At 37.3% G+C, this 22,719-nt stretch overlaps 1 protein-coding gene across 2 annotated transcripts; it reads right to left on the bottom strand.

Annotated features, from left to right (window-relative positions):
• Nucleotides 1-44: 44 nt before the first annotated feature.
• On the bottom strand, nucleotides 45-13,579 carry si:dkey-4p15.5 (zona pellucida-like domain-containing protein 1). Of its 2 annotated transcripts, XM_022674716.2 has the most exons (12): nucleotides 13,377-13,579; nucleotides 11,909-11,998; nucleotides 11,660-11,766; nucleotides 8,684-8,904; nucleotides 6,777-6,961; nucleotides 6,611-6,683; nucleotides 6,419-6,516; nucleotides 5,680-5,760; nucleotides 5,427-5,598; nucleotides 2,602-2,701; nucleotides 699-725; nucleotides 45-588 (listed from the first exon to the last, which is right to left on the bottom strand). In XM_022674716.2, the coding sequence occupies exons 3-12, from the start codon at nucleotides 11,760-11,762 to the stop codon at nucleotides 443-445; spliced, it is 1,206 nt and encodes a 401-aa protein (XP_022530437.2). In that variant the 5' UTR covers nucleotides 11,763-11,766; nucleotides 11,909-11,998; nucleotides 13,377-13,579; the 3' UTR covers nucleotides 45-442. The 2 variants fall into 2 exon arrangements, with proteins under 2 accessions (XP_022530437.2, XP_022530438.2); XM_022674717.2 differs by lacking the exons at nucleotides 11,660-11,766; nucleotides 11,909-11,998; nucleotides 13,377-13,579 and adding an exon at nucleotides 9,161-9,416 and having other exon boundaries at nucleotides 47-588.
• Nucleotides 13,580-22,719: the final 9,140 nt, after the last annotated feature.

Here is a 22,719-nt window from a genome sequence, read left to right as displayed (position 1 = left end):
TTCATTTACCATTTTGCTTCCTCTGTGGTTAAATATTTTATAATTTCAAGTTTCCAAGGTTGAATCACATCTCATCTCATCATAATTCACTTATCTTGTTTTACACATTTATTTATTTGGCAAAGAGTGAGCCATAAAACTTTATTAAACAGTAAAAAATTATCAATAAAAAAAAATTAACATGCAGGTATACAAAATGTATTAAACATCATTTAATTTTAAATTAAATCTGAATTTACATATCCCCATCAGCAAAAAAAAAAAATACTAATAAAAAAATGGATCCAGTTTATATACAGAACTTAAGATTGATATAGTGCAAAGGCAGAATAACCTGATTTTTATTATTGTTATTAATATTATTTCAGGAAAACTGAAAGGAACACAGTTCCCCCACGGTACTGTTGTGTAGATAGTTGTAAAAAAAGGTCCAAGCTGTTCATTAACTAATAATGGAGAAAACATTATACTTCTTATAAACCAGTATAAACACAACCAGGCCAGACGTGCAGATGCTCAGCAGGCAGGTCAGTATAGCAGCTGTTGCTACAGTTCCTGCAGAACTGCTTTCAGAAGGATAAGAGTCGACTGCAGAGAGGAAAGAATACAGAAGAGTATTATTAAAAAATTATTAAACAGAAAGACATGTAATATATGTTAATATTAGTGTCATATAACCATTAAAGTAGACTTCTTACATTGACTGGATGATTCTAGAGCTTCACCTAAAGAAAAACAAGAACAATTGATACCTGTATAAACGTCTCCTTCTTCACCAACAACAAAAATACTCATATTAGAGAGACAAGAGACTCGTAGCTTTATAAAGGGAAATGGATGAGTTAGCAGCTCATATGTGGAGCATCTTTTGCTGGAGTGGAGAGTAAACAGCTGATCTGAAGTTCATGCTCGGGTCGAGGAGGTGAAAAAAAGGACAGGCGGTTTGCTTTTGCTGTTTTTGCAGCTATAGCTGCACAGCTGCACCAAGAGATGTGTGGGTACGAGAGAGAAGCACGTAGCGCTAATGCTAAAGCTAATGCGCAAAAACAAAAAGACGCATGAATTCAGAGTCCATGGATTGGATACGTATCTGATTTAGGATCAACATATGCAAGTGACTCAAATCTGATTGGAAAAATCAGATTTGGCACATTCACACAGCCATTAAAAAATAGGTCTGAGCCACATTGAGCAAAAAAAAATCTGATTTGAGTCACTTCAGCCTGGTAATGTGAATGTATAGCCTTAAACAGCCCAACCTTTGTTACGTTATTGAGGTCCTGAAACCAGTGACCCTATATTTTTCTAAATGCACATGTTGTTAAGCTATTCCAACAGGACAATGCTTGTCCACATACTGCTGCCCTCAGAAAAAATGTCCTTGTAGATACAGATTTTTTACATTTTCAGCCACATTGCCAGCACTATCCCTGATTGAAAATGTGTGAAGCTATTTTATGTGCAATCGGCACTTCAGCCCAACCAACCACTTCAGACACCTTTAGGAACCTCTGTAACTCCACCCTGAGATGTTCTATTATATGGGGTTATATTCTGTTAGATGTTCTGTTATATACTTCTTTCTAAAAGTTTAGCACACACTGGTATGAGTGATTACATCCAGGAAATTCCCTGTGTAACCCTGTCTTCTTGTGATATAGCAAAATAACGATTTGAAAATAAAATTAAAATGTGTCAATATAGGGCACCGAGTGCCACTATGAGCAGGAGGTCGCAGGTTCGAACCCCCGTTCATGCAGTTTTGCCATCAAGCTGCCGGCGCTCAGAGGGAGCAAAATTGGCTCTGCTCCCTCCGGGTGGGTAGATGGCGCTCTCTCCTCACATCACTCCTAGGATGATGTTTGCAGCACAGGGAGTCTGTGAGCTGATGTATCAGAACCGAGTCGCTGCGCTTTCCTCCGAGCTTGCTGTGATGCTGCTCGGTAATGCTGCATCAGCAGCAGCTCAAAAAGAGCCAGTGTCTGACTTCACATGTATCAGAGGAAGCATGTGTTAGTCTTCACCCTCAAGGTGTGTTGGGGCATCACTAGTGATAGGGGGAGTCCTAATGAGTGGGTTGTATAATTGGCCGTGTAAATTAGGGAGAAAATGGGAAAAAGTTAGAAATAAAATTATATAAAATGTGTGAATATTAGCACAGTACAGACTAATTGTTAGAATTATTATATGAAAAATGAGCTGTTTCATCATTGAAACACTTGTCTATTGGTAGAGCTGCATAATATTCCTGCAACCATCCAGCAGAGGCGCTAGAGAGACACTATTAATTCTTTTCCACCAAATGAATGGGCTCCATTCTGGGTTATGCACCTGATTCTGAGCTGCTTTGAGCATTTCCACCAACAAAAAGGTTCTGGAAGCCAAAAAAGAATGATTCCTGGCTGGAACTGAAAGAACTGTAGGTTCTTCAGTGCAAACAGAGAGACGTTTTGTAACATAACATGCAAACATGGGCTGGTTCACTAAAAAAAGTACATTGGTTCTTAAAAATCTGCACAGAACCTCAGTTATTTTGGTCAAAAAGCACTGTTTCCAAACCTTTAAAGGATGGACATCAGTATCTGCCAGTTTTACTCTTACCGTTGTTCACGTTTGTCCTGATTGGTCCTGAGGAGACAGTTTTGACTTTGTTTGAGTCCTGACTGGCCTGAACCTCCCTTTTCACCTTGGCCTCGCAGTTCTGCAAAGCAAGTTAGAGACAAAATACAGCTCATATAAACCAGCCAATGAAAAGTAAATATCTATATTTACTGTAACTTCTGTAAACTGATAGTCATCAGTTACGCTCTTGTGTTTATGTACGGTGTCCTCCTTTATTTTTCCTTTTGTATTCAGCTTTCCTTACGCTCCTCCAAACACACCCACAATGCCTTCTTTACCTCTCGTGGCAGGACAACAGATTCAGTTATGATCAGATTTAAGGGTGTGGTTTGTTAAAAGGCAAGTCAGGTGTATTTGTGTAGCACCTTTTATACACAAAGGCAATTCAAAGTGCTTTACAGAAAGATTTAAGACTCAATATAGAAAAGGTTTAAAAGAAAGTTATGAGATATTATAAATTAAAGGGGGAAAAAAACTTACATTTATAACAATTGAAATTAATAAAATTGGAATATAAGAAATTTAAGATATTCAGACATTTAATACATAATACAGAACAATTAAAAAAATAATACAAAAAAATACAAGAAAAATACATTATAATTAAAAGAATATTAATAGAAGCATGGATATGACCTCCATTAAAGTATCATTATATCATTATATTTAAATATCTTCTGTCTCTCAACCAACACGCGAACTTAGGAAAAATTAATGAGAGAAGACGTTTCAACAGCATGTGCAGAATAGACCTCATTCATGCTGATCCAAGGAGTCTTACACCCTGCGCAAGGCGTGTCGCGATGCCTATTGCTATCTTACACCCTGCCAACAGATGCGTCTGCATCATTAAATTTCCTAAATTTCCTTCGGGATAAATAAAGTATCTATCTATCTATTTATCTATCTATCTATTAAAATAGCAAAGATGCTTAAATACACAAATATATATACACCAATGTGCATGGTCTGGAAATGAGGTGAGTTCTTGTAATGTTGCTATCTTGGCAATGGAAAACACAGGTGCGCCACTGACCGATTAAAACCCTGACAACAGTCAACAGTTAAGACACCCATTGCTTTCCTAGCAACGCAGGTGCACCGCTGCTTGTTACATGCACACAAGGACACACAGCCTTGCACAAACTCAACAATAAAACAACCGTTCCATTAAAATACCAATCCACCAGAGAGTCAGAGAGCACCCAACTCTTAAAAGGAATGGCAAGTGAAACACTGATTTTATTGTTACTGTTTTATTATTGTTACTTAATGTTACACACAAAACGCATTCCATGATTAATACAGAGTTTAAATAATAAAATAAATATATATATAATAAAAATAATACATGCCTTTTGTTTGCTTTTTGCTGCGCAAGGTGTACTTTTACCAGTCGTTACGATAGCAAAGACACACTAACGCGCTCTAAATCAAGCTACACAGTCCACAGTTGATTGCTTGCCTAAAGAACGCTAACATAGCCATAAGCTTTTACATCTAGTGTTTAATTGAGTCTTCAATGGTCACTTATGATCAGATTTCTCACATAATTTCTGCATTAGGAGCTAGTTAAGATGTGGTATTGATGTTATTATATATGTTTTAACATATATAATAACATATATATATATATATATATATATATATATATATATATATATATATATATATATATATATATATATATATATATGTTTTAACATATATAGTAACATCAAAACACAGGGGTGATTTGCTGTCGGGCCACGTTAAGAAGCTTTAGCGTTCACACTAAAAATGTACGGAGCCTTGTGGGAACAAGATCATTAAGGCATGGCCACAACTTATTAAGGTGTGGAAACGAGTTAATTAAATCTAGCTGGAGAATAATAAACCTTGCTTTTCTGTAAATTAATGCTCATGAAGAAACTGAATAAATACATCAAGCTCCTTTAATTCAAGGATTATCTTTAGTAAGAAAATGGAGAGTGAACTGGTTTCTTTTTTTTTTAATCTCTGAGTGAATTATGGTGATATTTTGGTGATATCTCTTGCAGTTAGACATGGTGTAATTCTAAAATACACTAAATTCTCATACTAAAATCTGATTGGCTCAGACGCAGACAGTATGCAGACCTGTGTACATTCCTTATGCAGTCATTTTATTTGCACAACCCCCTCATTTAATAGCTTTGAAACAAAAGGACATTTTGGCCAAACCTTAATGGCTACGATTGAATTAACTTGTTCCCACGCCTTAATAAGTCGTGGCCACGCCTTAATGATCTCAAGTTTCCAGGCATTAGTATCTCTAATATTTTTGCACGTCACACTTTTTTCGATTTTTATTTGATAAAAATATTGAAAACCATGTATCATTTTCGTTACATTTCACACTTATGCAATACCATGTGTTTGCCTATCACTTAAAATCTCAATTCTAAAAATCTCACTTCAAGGGGTATGAATACTTTTGCATCTGACTGTATTTCAGTGGAAAAAAAGAAGTCAGGCTTTCAGCTTCATATGATAAAGTACCTACACTGACATGTCAAAAGTTTGATATATTTTTGTTGTTTGTTGAACACAGAAATAATTCCACGCATTAGTATCTCGTTCCCACGCATTAGTAGGTCGTTCCCACGTCTTAATTATCTTGTTCCCACACCTTAAGATCTCGTTTTTTTACATGATGTCACATTAGGGGCTCTGTACATATGCACCATCTCCAAATTTGGTTTAAGTGATTGGATTACAGTTGTAAACTTTTCACACCTGTATTTTTCTGTGTTTAAGAAAATGAATGTGGTGAGTCTAGTTACCGGTAGCATGGAGGAACAGGTGGAATTCTCACACAGTCGTGTGACGCAGTGCAGGTAGAAGGTGGAGATGCTGATGTTCTGATGCTCGAGGAAACGAAAGACCTCAAAGGAGAAACGAGCTTCTTGTGAAACTCCATTCAGGTCCACCATTGTCTGCTCATCATAGTGACACCTGCAGAGAAAAAACAGATACTTATAGAGGCGTTTGGATTTAATATACTGTATTAAGTGACAAAGTTAACAAAGGACTCACCCAACAAAAAGATCATAGAAGGTGCTGTTCAGAGGATGTGGGGTCGTTGTTGCGTAGCATCGATCAAGCAGCACATTTAACCTTCAAACACACAAATGCAGTCACTGAATGGCCAAAAAAAAATCCAGTGTTGCTGGATTAATTTTTCACCAAGATCTTGCAGCAGCATTGATGATGGTAGAGTCTGACCACTGCACAAAGCAGCTCTTCTCCATCCAGCACATCCCAAAGATTCTCAATGAGGTTAAGATCTGGACTCTGTGGTGAACTCTCTCTCAATCCATGTGTGAAAATGATAAATGATGATCTCATGCTCCCTGAACCCTGAACTCTTTCACAATTCTAGCACCATGAATACTGACATTATCATTTTGGAATATGAAGAAGAAAAAATCCATTGATGGAATAACCTGGTCTATATTCAGTATATTCAGGTAGTCAGCTGAACTCATTCTTTCAGCACATACTGTTGCTGAACTTAAACCTGCAGACCAACTGCAGCATTAACCAACCCCACATCATTTACTTACTTAAATCCAGGTCTAGGATAATAAAATAAGAGACCACTTAAAAACCTCTGGATTATAATCAAGAGGAAGATGGATGATCATAAGCCATACATTTTTGCACTTTTTGCTGATACTGAAGTGGTCTCTTAATTTTTTCCAAAGTTGTATGCGAACTGTAAGTAGTAGCAATAGAAATGCTTTTGGTGTGATCAGATGTAGATATAAAGTACCTGTTGGTCAGATCTGTTGCCTTGACCTGGACATATATACGAGTTTTCAGTTGGAGCCCACCGTCGGGTATCTGGAGAGGTTGCGTGTATTGTTGGTTCTTAATCATACAAAAAAGAAAAGCAGCATTATTATCACTATTACACACTCCACCTGTAATAAACTGGAAACTCTACTTACAGTTTAATACTTACAGTGAACAGATTCATGCTCAGTGTGCTCACAAAGCTGCCTCTATCCTCTTTAATGTTCAGGCTCGGCTCAGACCTGTCCAGACACAGTGTGGTTTTTGACAGAACAGCAGGGTCAATATGCTGGTTTTGAAAGACGAGCAGAAAACAACCTCTGAATTGTACTCACATGCTTACTTCAGTCACATTAACCACGCTCTGCAGCGGGTAGCGGCAGGAGAACTGATAGGTCATGTCCTGGGGGAATGTGATGGGACTGGTGCCAGGACTCTGAGGGATGACGCTTCCAGAAATGTTGAGAAACTGGACTCTGGAGAAACGAGGCGACTGACCAACGTCCACTTCATCTGTGATCTGAAGCAAAAACATTGGTCAGTATTGGTCAGCACTAAGACTGCTGGTTTAGTGCTGTGTTACAAAACATACACTGTAAACCTGGATAAGCTGAATTTACTTTAAAAATTTGAGGAAACCGGTTGCCATAAAAAAAGTTAAGTAAAGGACAGAGGTGGAAAGTAATGAATTACATTTACTCAAGTTACTGTAATTGAGTAGATTTTATAAGTAATTTGTCATTTTTAAAGTAGTTTTTAAAATAGGTAATCTTACTTTTACTCAAGTACATTTTGACACAAGTAATTAACTTTGCTACATTGGAAAACTCCCAATTACTGAGTAAAAAAAAATGCTGGGGAGAAAAAAAACAATTATCTGATTAAAAAAAAAATTGGCACGGATGCTCGCGCGTGGAATAACGAGGCAATAACGTCCTCATGCAATACAAAATGTGCCCCGCCCGACAGAGTTGCAGCTTTCAAAATTTCCACATCAAACCTGAGAAAGCATGTGGTGTAAGTATTTTATAATTAAACAATCTGCTTAAATGTTAAAAAAACATGTAAATAGCAGTTAAAGCACAGCAATGGCAAGTTAAAAAATAATAATAAACTGTAAAACTATAAAATTACAGTTTATAGTCACCTATATGACCATAACTTTTTAACAGTAAAGAAAAAAAATGGATCATAGAAACCTATGCCACTTGTTCTTAAAAATGTTTTATGGGGTGGTCTGAACAAACACTGCCTGAAAGGTCCAAATTATTATGTGGAACAATAGCTCATCAAAAACATCAAATAATTAAAAGTAACTATGTAACTTTTACTTAAAGTACATTTTAAATTAAGTACTTTTTATTTTTACTCGAGTAGATTTTAAGATAGGTACTTTTAGTTTTACTTGAGTAGAATTTCAGCAAAGTAAAAGTACTTTTACTTAAAAGTACTTTTTCCACCTCTGGTAATGGGTGTAGCCCAGGATAAAAATGTAACACTCCCTGGTTCAAAAATATATACAGTCATAAATAAAGTCATATAAATTCATAGTGAAGGTTTAAAAAAGTACAAACAGACTCAAAAATTAATTTCTACAAACATAGAGAAGGGAAAGAATAGACAGAACTCTGGCCCTTATTTCTTTCAATTAACTGGGGATAGGGGTTACATGAGTCATAAAAACTTAAGTTAGCATAACTTAGAACATCTAGTTATTACAACTAAAGGGGAAGTTGATTTATTTTTTTATTTTTGTTATACTGTAAGACCGGATAAGTTGAGTTTACTGAGCTTAACTTTTTAAGGCAGCTGGTTTGCTCAATTTCTTTGTAAGTAACTGGGAATGAAAACTTGAGTTAGCATAAATTAAAACATCAAGTTATTACAACTGAAGGTTAGCTTGATGTATTTGTAAGGTAGCCCAGGGGGAATCACTATGATCACACTGATGGTGAGTGTCTGTCAGAAACTGTTGGACACACCCAGTATGCAAATAGATTGTGAGAGAAGCCAATGGAAAAGAAGCTGTTAATGGCAACAGACTAAACTCAGTTATTATAAGTTGGTTCAACTCAAAGATCTCAGTTTGAATAGTACAGTATGTGTACCCACAAATGTTCAACTAACTCAAAATAGTTGAGTATTGTTTAGAAATGTCCAATTTTATGTAAAACAGACTTAAATCATTTGAGTTCAAACAATGTATGGGTTTACAGTGTAGTATAAGGCTCATATCTCCTACCTCCAGAGAGCTGCCGCAGAGAGATACTGACTCCTGAGAGATTGAGAAACTGAAATTGAGGACAGGGCTGCTGCCACTGAAATCTGCCATTCCCTGGCAGGTTGGAACATTATATTTTCCATTAAGAGTCATGAAGGATTCATTGTAGCCTCTGTAGTAGATTGGACACAGTAGGATGCTCAAATAGATATAATCATCTCCACATGTCACAGTGAAGTTTGCTGGAAGATATAACAACGTAGTCATTAAAACAGAGATAAATGTTATTCAGTCTAAAATACACTGCCTGGCCACCAAAAAGGTCAGAAACTCTAATATAAAAATCTGACCCTTTTTTTCAGTAACGAGTAATCTAACGCGTTACTATTTCCAATCCAGTAATTAGATTAAAGTTACTTATTTAAGTCACTGTGCGTTACTCTCTCTCTCTCTCCACCTCATCTCCTCCACACACACACACACACACCGCTCCCTTACCCATTCCCCCTCCGCTCTTCCCCAATCACACGCGTCTCGCTTTCTCCCCTGTCTCTCTCTCTCTCTCGCGCTCGGCGTGTCTTTAGTTTCCGCCCGTTTTCGTTTTCCGCCAGTTCTCGGCGCCCTATCTCTTTATTAAAGCGTTTTTTTTTGCGGCCGAGTCCCAATTCACTAGCCAGGGCAGCGGTCTGCCACAAATTTGATTGGCAGAGGAGAGCATTTAAAGATTTTACACCACACGTGATTGGAAGTTCACTGCGCGTATACCGTAAACACAAGAAAAGTTCCGGTGCTTTAAATGAACACTGTCAGAATTAAATCCTTCTCAGTAGTTGGGTCCGGTATGGGTCCGTATTGGACAACGTCTGGGTCCGGACCCGGACCGCAGTCCGCATATATGTGATCCCTGGTCTAGACCATATACACGGTTCTGTTTTATAAAACCACTCCTTGCTGCCCTGCAGAGAACAACAGGTTCAATGTTCAGTTTTACAGTGTTAAATATGTCAGGTCAAGAAAGACTTTCTTTATTTTATATATTTTTTATAAAAACATGTATTTATGTTTAGTAAAATCAAGAAAGACCATATTTTATTTTTTATAAAAAATATATATTTATGTTAATTCTTTTATTTTTATTAAAAAAAAAAACTTATTTTTTTAGGAAATAGTTCAACTTAACAGAGATAAATTGTTGCTGTTAAAAATGCATTTTCCAATAAAGGGAGTATTGGCAAAACTGGTTATAATGTTAATGTTAAGGCGGCGGGAGGTGGTGTCTGCAGCTGCTGAAAATAACTAATAAAGTAACTTGTAAAGTAACTTAGTTACTTTTAAAATCAAGTAATCCATAAAGTAACTAAGTTACTTTTTAAAGGAGTAATCAGTAATCAGTAATCGGATTACTTTTTCAAAGTAACTATACCATCACTGATTATTTGAATAATACTTCTGCAATGATACAAGATTCATTTCAATCCAGGGTTACTGGATTAATTTTTCACCAAGATCTTGCAGCAGCATTGATGATGGTAGAGTCTGACAACTGCACAAAGCAGCTCTTCTCCATCCAGCACATCCCAAAGATTCTCAATGAGGTTAAGATCTGGACTCTGTGGTGAACTCTCTCTCAATCCATGTGTGAAAATGATGATCTCATGCTCCCCGAACCCTGAACTCTTTCACAATTCCAGCACCATGAATCCTGATATTGACATCTTGGAATATGGCTGTGTTCATCAGGGAAGAAAATCAATCCATTGATGGAATAACCTGGTCTATATTCAGTATATTCAGGTAGTCAGCTGACCTCATTCTTTCAGCACATACTGTTGCTGAACCTAAACCTGCAGAACAACTGCAGCATCAACCCCACATACAGGTGAATATAGTTCACAAATGCTGAACTGACTCCTAATATATTTTATCTTTGTGAAACTAATTGTCCCAATTGTCCCAAAAATACCAGTCCCAGGTATTATTATTTTATGACTGAAGGTAAACTTTAAAAGGTGATGCATTGTGTAACTACTACTGGCTGCTAAATTTTCCTCAGGATCAATACAGTATGTATTTACAATATTGTGCAAATGTTTTAGGAGCCTGTGGGAATTTTAGTAAAGAAAGAGCTTCTTATCTGTGCAGTAAGTGTTTATTAGCTCAGTAAAACACATTACAGCATTACAATAAATACAAACAGCAATTTTACCAAAAAGTCCTTACTATCTCCTTAAAGTCCTTAAAACATCTCCTAATCTCTCCTCCTCATCCAGGAGAAAGCTGGAGAAACTACAGTTTGTTCTTCAGCTTTGCTCACAGGATATAACATACTGTTTTTTGTTTTACTGTATGTATGTTTATTTATGTACATATGTGGTGCTTTTTTAGGTTAAAACACTCCTATTGCTGAGATAAATGGATTAGTGTAATTTGCTTTGGTGGCTAAAACTTTTGCACAGTACTGTATGTATGTATGTATCTGCCACAAATGAGGTATGTATGTCCGTGTGTAGAATAGGTATTGTATTATATGTTCTAACCAATGTATAGAAAGTATAGAAAAGTTTACTTAAACTTACTTAACTAACTAAAACTGAATAGAGTACTTTACAATTACCTCTAGATGTACTTCTAACTCACTAAATTACTACTACAAACAAATAAATCAATGTCATTAACTGTGTGCTAATTACTAATACACATTTTTGAGTATGAAGAATATATCTATCAGTTTTAAATGCAAAATTCCAAAAGGGATTAGAATACATTTTAATTTGATTCTAAATTCAGCTTAGTTATAGTACTCTAATAAAACTACAATAAATATGGCATATTTCAATCACTTAAAGAGGATTTCTATTCCCATTTTATTTGTTTTGCAGGTTTAAGGTAACTTGAGTGGAACAACCCATTTACAAAATACAATCACAACAAAATGATGGATCAATACCAAAAACAATCAATATTAAACAGAAAAAGCACAGCTAAAGCAGAACTGACCTGCTGGTCTGAATGTAGAATGAAGGCTGCACACAGTGTATCCCGTCTGAGCCACACAGCTCCCGATCAGACTGATCAGATATATCAGTAGTGTACGCTGCATTTTCCTAAAAACAGCAAAAATAAAGAGTATCTCTTTATTCACAGGGTCCAGTAAAATCCATCTTATCCAAACAGTGAAATGAGCAGAACAGTAATCCCTGATTTAGTATGTATTAAACAGTTTTTAGAGAATTAGAGATGCATTACCTCGTCGTCAGACAGACAGGAGTTCAACTTCACCTTCCTCTATGGCTGTTTCTTTCACTATTCACTGTGCCCTGTATGTATACAGCCTTCCTTTAGAGAAAGAGGGTGTGAGAAGGAATGACAATAAGATGAGCGCAACGTGACACTTCCCGGTGATATCCTCTGGTTCAGGATCCATTCAGATTGAGCTGAAACACTTTAGAGCACAAGAGACATACTGTAGGTGTGTCTAGCTCCTAATTATTAAATACAGCTATAAAAAAATAGGAGACCACCTAAAATGATGAGTTTCTTTGATTTTACCAAATTGTAAACCTCTGGAATATAATCAAGAGGAAGATGGATGATCACAAGCCATCAAACCACCAAACTGAACTGCTAGAATTTTTGCACCAGCAGTGAAGCAGCATAAAGTTATCCAAAAGCAGTGTGTAAGACTGGTGGAGGAGAACATGATGCAAAGATGCATTAAAACTGTGATTAAAAATCAGGGTTATTCCACCAAATATTCTATATACTCTTAAAACTGTATGAATATGAACTTGTTTTCTTTGCATCTTTTTTATTATTTCAGACATTTCTCATTTTCTGCAAATTAATGCTCTAAATGACAATATTTTGTTTTGAAATTTGAATTGTTGTCCGTAGTTAATAGAAAAAAACAACAATGTTTTGCCAAGTAAAAAGTCACCCTTGTGAAAAAGAAGTATACTTAAGTTATGTTATTTTGCAACCAATAATTTGTACTTAATTACTACTTATTTGTAATTAAAATGAAATAAATTTGTGCTAAATTCATATTGAGTATACTAGTCGTATGTTATTTTCGCCACTATTTAATATAATTTAAGTATATTTGTGTGAGCTGTCCGACTGAACATTAAAAATCTATATATAAACATAATATTAGTGTACTTGAACTATATGCGCAATAATTCAAGTATACTTTTTCTACTTATACTTACATTTTTAACTACTTACTTAAATGTCTGTAAAAGAACTTGTAGCAATGAGATATATTGCTTTTGTTTTCTCCCGTTTTTATACACACCTCAAAATGAATGTGATGTTAAATCTATATTTTATTCACATTTTTAATAGATTTTTAATGTTCAGTCGGACAGCTCAAACAAGTATACTTAAATGATATTAAATAGTGGCGAAAATAACATACGACTAGTATACTCAATATGAATTTAGTGCAAATTTATATCATTTTAATTACAAATAAGTAGTAATTAAATACAAATTATTGGTTCCAAAATAACATAACTTAAGTATACTTCTTTTTCACAAGGGCATTTTTATTGGTTTTCTTATTGGTTGTTCAGCATCCATAAGGCTCTGATCCTATAATTACCCCTGACATACTGTATAAACATTTGGTAAAGTTTGGTAAAGTAGCAAACAAAGAGAAAAAGGTGGCATATTCTATGTTTATACACCTGTTCACTTCACTAATCCTCACCAGGATGTAATGCCATGTCTCACTGTGTTCTATACAGTCTTCCTCTCGGCTTGTTTCGATCCTCTTTGCCGTGTCTCCCTCTCGTGGAAATCTCTCTCTCTCTGCTCTTTTCTTCCTCTAAACACAGCAGGAAAGATCTTGCTGTGACATGAACTGTGATTCATACCTGTTTTCTCAGCAGAGTCTGTAGTTTCTGCAAAAACGAGACATAAACAGATTGCATAACTCTGTGATCACTGCTACTAAACAGGAGACTTGCAGTCTGTTAAATGGTGAATAAAGCATGGTGAGACTACCTAACAAAGATCTCTGAATACATTTATATAGATAATGTTAAATTAATTTTATTAGTTGTTTTATTGGTACTGAAAAAAAAGGAGACAGATAATGTAAGTTCTAGATATTAGGAACTTTTAGATAACAACCTTAATGTCTAACTGGTCAGTCCAGCTCCCAAAAAACTAAAACACAGGTAGAATTTATATTTATATGCACTCTGTGGGAGTCGTGTGGGATAATTATACAATACATAAATAAAAACTAATATTTCTTGGCCTAATAACAGCAGAATTAATCATTGTACTGATGTTTGCCTGATGATTACCCATCAGGTATTCCTTCCATAAAGCTCCACTAAAGGAAATCTGTAATGAATTATAATATTAATAAAACATTTGACTGCAGTCATGATAAGACATTATTATTAACATTTGGTAGATATCAATATAAAATAAGTATAAGAGCTTTTCAAGATGGCAAGTGACAGTTTGCAAATAAGAAAATCACACAAAAGAATAAGATATTTTGTCAGAGACTAAGGAACAAATGTTCCTTAAAGAAAGAGGAGTATCTGCATATTTCTCCCTCTACACTGCATAATATTATAAAATGGTTCAATGATTTATAACAGGGGTGTCCAAACTACGGCCCGCGGGCTATTTGTGGCCCGTTTCCTTTTTTGGAGCGGCCCGCGAGGTATTTTAGAAATAGAATGAAAGTTGGCCCGCTGTTAAGCAGGTTTTTATAATGTGAGATTCAAAGTTTGAACGCTAGGTGTCAGAAACGGGCCAAAGAGTCTAAAAGCGGAGAGGGTGCGCATTTCTAGCGCATGAAAAACGGGCCAAAGAGTCTAAAAGCGGAGAGGGTGCGCAGTTCTAGCGCAGAAAAACGGGCCAAAGAGTCTAAAAGCGGAGAGAGTGTGCAGTTTCAGCACAGAAAAACGGGCCAAAGAGTCTAAAAGCGGAGAGGGTGCGCATTTCTAGCGCAGAAAAACGGGCCAAAGAGTCTAAAAGCGGAGAGGGTGCGCATTTCTAGCGTAGAAGAACGGGCCAAAGAGTCTAAAAGCGGAGAGAGTGTGCAGTTTCAGCACAGAAAAACGGGCCAAAGAGTCTAAAAGCGGAGAGGGTGCGCATTTCTAGCGCATGAAAAACGGGCCAAAGAGTCTAAAAGCGGAGAGAGTGTGCAGTTTCAGCACAGAAAAACGGGCCAAAGAGTCTAAAAGCGGAGAGGGTGCGCATTTCTAGCGCAGAAAAACGGGCCAAAGAGTCTAAAAGCGGAGAGGGTGCGCATTTCTAGCGTAGAAGAACGGGCCAAAGAGTCTAAAAGCGGAGAGAGTGTGCAGTTTCAGCGCAGAAAAACGGGCCAAAGAGTCTAAAAGCGGAGAGGGTGCACATTTCTAGCGCAGAAAAACAGGCCAAAGAGTCTAAAAGCGGAGAGAGTGCACATTTCTAGCGCAGAAAAACGGGCCAAAGAGTCTAAAAGCGGAGAGAGTGTGCAGTTTCAGCGCAGAAAAACGGGCCAAAGAGTCTAAAAGCGGAGAGAGTGTGCAGTTTCAGCGCAGAAAAACGGGCCAAAGAGTCTAAAAGCGGAGAGGGTGCGCATTTCTAGCGCAGAAAAACGGGCCAAAGAGTCTAAAAGCGGAGAGGGTGCGCATTTCTAGCGTAGAAGAACGGGCCAAAGAGTCTAAAAGCGGAGAGAGTGTGCAGTTTCAGCGCAGAAAAACGGGCCAAAGAGTCTAAAAGCGGAGAGGGTGCACATTTCTAGCGCAGAAAAACAGGCCAAAAAGTCTAAAAGCGGAGAGAGTGCGCAGTTTCAGGGCAGAAAAACGGGCCAAAGAGTCTAAAAGCGGAGAGAGTGTGCAGTTTCAGCGCAGAAAAACGGGCCAAAGAGTCTAAAAGCGGAGAGAGTGTGCAGTTTCAGCGCAGAAAAACGGGCCAAAGAGTCTAAAAGCGGAGAGGGTGCGCATTTCTAGCGCAGAAAAACGGGCCAAAGAGTCTAAAAGCGGAGAGGGTGCGCATTTCTAGCGCAGAAAAACGGGCCAAAGAGTCTAAAAGCGGAGAGAGTGTGCAGTTTCAGCGCAGAAAAACGGGCCAAAGAGTCTAAAAGCGGAGAGGGTGCACATTTCTAGCGCAGAAAAACGGGCCAAAGAGTCTAAAAGCGGAGAGAGTGTGCAGTTTCAGGGCAGAAAAACGGGCCAAAGAGTCTAAAAGTTGCCGTAATTAAGGAGTTTAATATTAAGAGACATCATGAAATTAAACATCAATTTGAAAAATCTTAGTTTACACAACACTGTCAAAGATAAAGATAGTAAGTCAAGTAAAATGATGTGTAAATGAAAGTAATCAGGAAAATGCATTATTTCAAGTGGTATATTTTATTATTTGTTTTATTACAGAGTGTGGCCCGTGACTTCAAATATATTTCTCCTTTTGGCCGCCAACAGAGCTGAACACTTGTACTTTCCTCAGACAGCACTGTATCCAGAACTATCATTAAACAATAGCTGATAGGACCACACTGGCAACAGATTATTGTGTTGTGAGTGCTTTTACAAATGAAGTCTTTCAAGAAAAAGGTTACGTTCACATTACCAGCCTGAAGCGACTCAAATATGATTTTTTGCTCATTGTGTCTCAAATCAGTTTTTTTTCATGGCTGTGTGAACGTGCCAAATATATTTTTTTAACTTTCATATGTGGTCCTAAATCAGATACGTATCTGATACATGGACATGCGTCATCAATGTGAACGGTCAAATCAGAATTCATCCATCTTTTAGCTTTTGCACATGCACTACGTATATCTTTTACAGGTATGTTCATGCATTTTTCAACAAGACAATGCAAAACCATATGCTGCACACATTACAAAGGCGCGACTGCAGAAGAAGAGTGTATGGGTACTGCATTGGCCTGTCTGCAGTTCAGATAAGTCTCAAATAAAAAAAGATCTGTACTGTTGAACTTTAAGACATGTATGCAGGAAGAATGGAACAATGGACTGGATGCCTGTGTAAGTGTTTCAGAGTCGCAGTTACGTACACATATTTTCTTGTAGTCTAGAGTGCATAAAAACACTAGCAGCTGTGTTCTGGACATCACCCAAATAATAATACCTGCTCTGTGGTGGTCTATCCTGGCCACTGAAGAACAGGGTGAAAGGAGGATAATAATAAAGTATGCAGAGGAATAGATTACAGTCTATTATTAGAGAACTACACAGTGCTCTGATATGAACAGTAAAGCTGATCAAATGGACAGAAAGTGTAGAAATAAATAGATACTGTATTTTTCGCACTATAAGGAGCATCAGATTATAAGGAGCATTATGCGACACTAGTAAGGAACAAGGGTGTTGCCATGTTTTCCTTCTGATTCAGCAGGTCTCGTTGCTAGGTGGTAAATAAAACAGTAATTCTCAACAAAAAAAAAGACATTTTCTTTTAAAGTCAAACGAGCACTAGATGTGGCAGGCTACAGTCTGATATACTCACCTCTGAACAACGAAAGAGCTAGTGCTTAGCGTGATAAGCAGGTAAATGCTAATGCTGCTCCAGCAGTGCTAGCCAGAGTTATCAGCAGGCTACAGTCTGATATACTCACCTCTGAACAACGAAAAAGCTAGTGCTTAGCGCGATAAGCAGGTAATGCTAATGCTGCTCCAGCATTGCTAGCCAGAGTTAGCAGCAGGCTACAGTCTGATATATACTCACCTCTGAACAACGAAAGAGCTAGTGCTTAGTGCTATAAGCGGGTAATGCTAATGGTGCTCCAGCAGTGCTAGTCTGGGTAAGCAGCAGGCCACTGGCTGATAAAACTCAGAACAGAACAACTAAAAGAGATAATGCTTAGAGCAATAAGCGGGTAATGCTAATACTGCTCCAGCAGTGCTAGCCAGGGTTAGCAGCAGGTTACAGTCTGATATACTCACCTCTGAACGGGCGAAAGAGCTAGCGCTTAGCACAGTTAGTGGATAATGCTAATTACTGATTCAGTCTCAGTGCTGGAGAACTAAACTAAAACTCCTTTATAGCGTGGCACTTCAGTGGAGTCACAATACTGCTTCTTACAACCTGACTGGTTGGGAAAGTTAAAGGATTTTAGTTGCGTCTTTTAGTAAAAATAATACAGTACTCATAATATTCTGGCTGGACTGTATAATATACAGTGTTTTCTTTAATGTTAATGTTGTTGTCATGTTCTCAAATTACAAGCAGGCATACCAGAAGCATAAGCGCTATTCTCTATAATTTTATATACTTTTTTTATTTAAAATCCTGTTTTTGTGAATATAAGGTTTCAGTGGACGCAGGTTCCACACTGCTACGCTCTGTTTGGCCCTGGGGGTGTGTGTTTTCCACCTCACTTTCCTTTATGACTAAATTCATCACACCCACCATACAATGCCTACGTCTCCTTTGTGAGCCAGTGGGCCTTTCCCTGGATATACTTTACGCTGCCCCCTGGGATAGTGAAGCTATCGTGGTTTGGTTTCAGTGTTGTGGTGACTGGTGGCAGTGATGAGGGTGTTGTTTTGTCTGGTCTTGTCTTTCATCTCTGTCGTTTTTTTTGTGGCCAGTTGTGCTTAAAGAGCTCTTTTAGTGATGATGAGGAAGTTGTCTTGAACTACGACACTGAGTCCTATTGAGACTTAATGCTGATAGATACCAGTATCCATTACATCTTTTCATATTTAATGTGCACTATATGTAACAGTACAAACGGTACACAAAAGTCTCCAGACACTCGTTCTAAATGGTACATTTAGCTACTGAAAGGTGCACCCATTACTTAAACAGGTATATAATTGTGGACACAGAGCTTAGATAACCTCCACAGAGAAGCACTGTGAATAGAATAGGATGTTCAGGAGTGTAGCCATGCCCAATACTAATTGTCAACATAAGGGCTACAGTATAGAGCCCCCGGCTTTTAAGCTGTGCACTGTAAACCATAATAAGTTAAGTCTACTCAAATCATTTAAGGTAATTTGTTGCCTTAAATGAATTAAGTTTTCAAAACTCAGTTTTTAGTAATTTATAAAACTGTGTAAGGTTGAATATATTTCATCTTTAAAGTTTAACAAACCACAAGTACTTGACACTCAAAATGTGGTGTACCTAAAACCGATCTATTTTACTTGTTTAAATGTATTGCAATTATTACATTAAGCTGTTTTCACTCAACTTATGCATATCATAGTTGCTTTTATAGGCAAATATTAAATCTAAATGATCTATTTAAATGATTTATAGAGTGAACAGTATTGAGAGCACAGCCAACACAAAGTTCCTACAGCAGCTCAGAAATTGATGCTTGTTCTTACAGCCTACAACACAGAGACTAAGCAGTTAATCATAATATCTGATCTAGAAGTTTACCTAAGGTAACCCAGGGGAATGACTACATCATTTTAAACTGGGCAGGTGTGATGCTGTCTCCTTTCTGAGTGGATAAATCTGATTATGTTCAATCAGACAGAGAGAGAGAGAGAGCACTCAGTCAGAAACTTCACTCCTTCGTTTCTTTGGTTTTACTGTGAGTGAATGAGCTACTGAGCTCTGAGTTTCCTCTTCTGAAGTCTCCAATGCTCCACCAGCCGCTCACATTCAGTAAAACTGAGCCGGATCCTCTTTTAGAGGCTGTACATGTGATGTAAGTACGTGAAGACGTGTGACGTGGCCAGAAGAAGAACTCCTGCAAAAAGTGACCTGACACTCCAGTTTTTCAAATTAATTAATATATTAGGCAGGAATATATTAGCAGGGATGGTCGTTCCAGCACACTGATACCATTAAACACAATATTTTGTCTTTTTCCACCCAGAAATGTTTCTGCTTTTAAAATGTTATAGACTGCACCTTTAATAATACCACGTTAAATGAAGGTAATGTATTATTACACTGTAATTTTCCCAGCTGTAGTCAGACTCTTATTCTTGGCAGCTCCTCTTCTACCAAACCAAACAACAGGGAAAGAGCATGAAAAGTTTTCCAAGAGAATGCCCCCACCGCTCTCTTCAGACTGTGTCCTCATCTGGCTTGGGCTGAGGCCGATATCTGCATTTGAATAAGTGAGAAAATATAGTGAATGTCAGAGGTCTTATTTTTCAAGATTTATCCCATTTCCTTCATACATCTTTAGTCATGAAGCCTAAGACAGATTTATGGCGAGTCAAGCGGATGTAATTTCATTTTATTGTGTTAGATAACATAAGAAAGGTTAATGTCTTTAAGGAGTGTTCGTTCTTCTTGTGCTTTAACAGTACAACCTGTGCTTTTCCACAGTGAAACGGTGTCTCTTTCGTTTGTTTTGCTGTAAAGTTCAGTGTAGAAACTGAGAGGTGTGGCATCACTTACACTGAGATTAACATACATCAACCTGATCAAACACGTCTTCTTCAGCCGGGGCTGCTGGGATTTTCCTCAGAGCTCTAGAAAGTTCTAAAGCAACAGTGCAAACTTACAAAAGGAAAGCGAAATTTTACAGCCTGTATGTGGAAAGTTTACTAAAAAAAACCTATAATAAATTATTGTAAAATAATTTTACCAACAAGTGGGTTTTATATACACTGAATAATCCTTATCCTTATAACCATTATCAGATTTTTCTTATTATTATATTATTCAAGTGATAATTTAAACAACATACTCCAAATTGTTAGATTGAATTAGGAATTTGGTTTTGGTAATAACTGTTTATTTTGATTTTGTAATCATGTTTTTCAGCACATGTATATGGTTACTTATATAGGTGCAAACAAAAATTTGTATTCATGGCCCCGCCCACCTTGGCGCACAACCGGCCACAGACAGATTTGAAGCCAGGCAGCAACACTTCTCGTCAGATAGAAGCTAACAGCTCTAGGAACAGCATGGCAGTTTGTTCCTGTGTTATTTGTGCGAATATCACATCAGTGTTCTATGCTTTACCCAGTATTTCAGAGCTAAGAAATAGGTAGGAGTATTTTTAAAACATGTATGTTTACACCAGTTAAAAGTGTAAAATGTTGGGTGGATTTTTATTTCTGGACTTGGACTACTCACCTCTGTGTGTAACTTTAGGTTTATATAGGATCTCTGGTGGATTTGGCATTTTACAGAGACTCTAAGACTAGGTCAGTGGCTGAACTGTGCTTAGCAAGGCATTACACGTGTTGTACAGTAACATATGACAAGACTGTTATTAGTGTAAAAATGTCTTTATTTTAAAACATTTCTAACCTGCTGTCTGTTTTGCTGCGTCTCAGTGCTGTTAGCCAATCAGAGGCAATATGTTTGCATGTATGAATATTCATGAGCAAGAGCTGACATCCTATAGTTTTTCCTCGCCCACTCCTCCACCAGACCAAAGCAGTGTTAAACCGGATCACCGGAGCACTTTTTTTCCACAAAAAAACAGCTCACATGGCATTCATTTATTCATACAAGAGACCACAACTAGACATTTGAAATAAATGAAAAAAACAATGTAATGAGATATTTAAGATCACTGCTAGCTTGTCAACAACTTAATGTAGGAGGGAATTAAAGTATGAGGGCTCTAGTGAAAAGTCTATTTGTAACAGGAATGAGAGATTTCTACACTGAACACTGAAGAACCGTGAATAGACAAAAGTGGACCTCAGAAGGAAAAAGTTTGCTTTATAATGAAACAGCCCATATTTGTTTCTGTGCCTTTAAGACTGAATAGCAGTATTGGCTGAAACAATCCTCCCTGTGTCCCACAGTCTAAAGCTGCATTCTGTTTGACAGCATCTGTAAACAGTACTCTGATATTCTCTACACACTGAGGGAGGGATGTGGATGAAGAGAACAGCAGTTTAGAAAAGTTTGCAATGTCATCATCAAACATGAAGCTCTTACCACACATTATTTAATAAATATGAAGTGACTGATGGTTAAAGGTTCCTACAATGTTTTGCAAACACGGTAAATCACTGCTTACTACTCCATAACTAATGTAAAAGTCAACTGAACAACTGAACATTTTCATTCTTGTGGTTTGGAACCAGCCCTAAAATAGCTGTGTTCCAAAGCCTGCAGTTGAGGTATGGTGGGCCCCCATTAGGATTGTCCTATGAAGACTCCTAGTTGTCATACATATGGACTGATTAGGCCACACCACAGGGTCCTATAGTGCACTACCCCACCCAAAAACACATTTTTCTAAAAGCCTAATGACTATAATGCTATTAAAATATTAAAATGTTAATAAATTTGGGGTGCACTAGGCTCCCTGTTTCAGCTGCAAAAAAAAAAAATCAAATTAAAATAGTTCCATTGCTGCTCTGTTTGTAGCTGCGCTGTTTGGTTTGTAAGCGCTGCATCGTTACTAGGTTACCTGTATGTGGCTGAGTAATACATGGAGAGCTTCAGTTACAGTGCATTACCAGCTGATAACGGCACTCACACAATGCCTCTCAGCCAATCACATTGCAGGATCAGAACTAAACAGGCATATTTTCTTCCAGCCATACCATGGCTATGAAAGCAAAGAAAGAGCATTTGCAATAGAATATATCATTTGTCACCCTATAGAAGATACAAGTGAGTAGTTTCCTAATCTCCTGGCCTGACTCATTAATGAATCATGTTCTTTTTTGTGAGTTGGTTCTTTTATTATATAAAACAGACTAAATAAGATAATATAATAAGATTCCCCTGTAGTTTGCGTTTATTTATTTTAAATAAATTTAACTACAGTCCTTTCACTGTAGCTCTGCTCCTGTTTCGGTTTCATGTTGGACTTTTGATTCTTTTAACGGGGAGTTCAAAGAATCGACTCGGGGAACTGAATCAGACCTTCTAACGTCTTAGGGTGAAACTCGTTTAAAAGAATCGGTTGGATAAACCAAATCCGAACTGTTATGTAAAAATAATTTATTTACCTTTAAATTTAATTCGGTTTCATTTTGTGTCTGTTTTTAGTGTAACTGAACTCCTGATTCTGTTAAATGTTGAACGTTTGGTTCAAAAGAATCGACTCGGTTGAATTGAGTCAGACTTTTCAACATTGTAGGCTGAACCGAACTCGTTTAAAAGAATCGGTTGAATAAAGCGAAT

The sequence above is a fragment of the Astyanax mexicanus genome, chromosome 18 (assembly GCF_023375975.1).
Source record: "Astyanax mexicanus isolate ESR-SI-001 chromosome 18, AstMex3_surface, whole genome shotgun sequence".
Lineage (NCBI taxonomy): Eukaryota > Metazoa > Chordata > Actinopteri > Characiformes > Acestrorhamphidae > Astyanax > Astyanax mexicanus.
Note: the sequence above shows the minus strand (reverse complement) of the source record. Positions and strands in the feature narration are given on the sequence as shown.

Bases quoted from the DNA above. Each gene is read 5' to 3' on its own strand.
- si:dkey-4p15.5 (XM_022674716.2), bottom strand. From the start codon at position 11,762: ATGCAGCGTACACTACTGATATATCTGATCAGTCTGATCGGGAGCTGT. The intron at 5,599-5,679 runs GTGAGTCCTTTG...TTTTCTCTGCAG, and splicing joins TTCTATGATCTTTTTGTTGG to GTGTCACTATGATGAGCAGA. The intron at 726-2,601 runs GTAAGAGTAAAA...GTTTTTCTTTAG, and splicing joins CAGGACAAACGTGAACAACG to GTGAAGCTCTAGAATCATCC.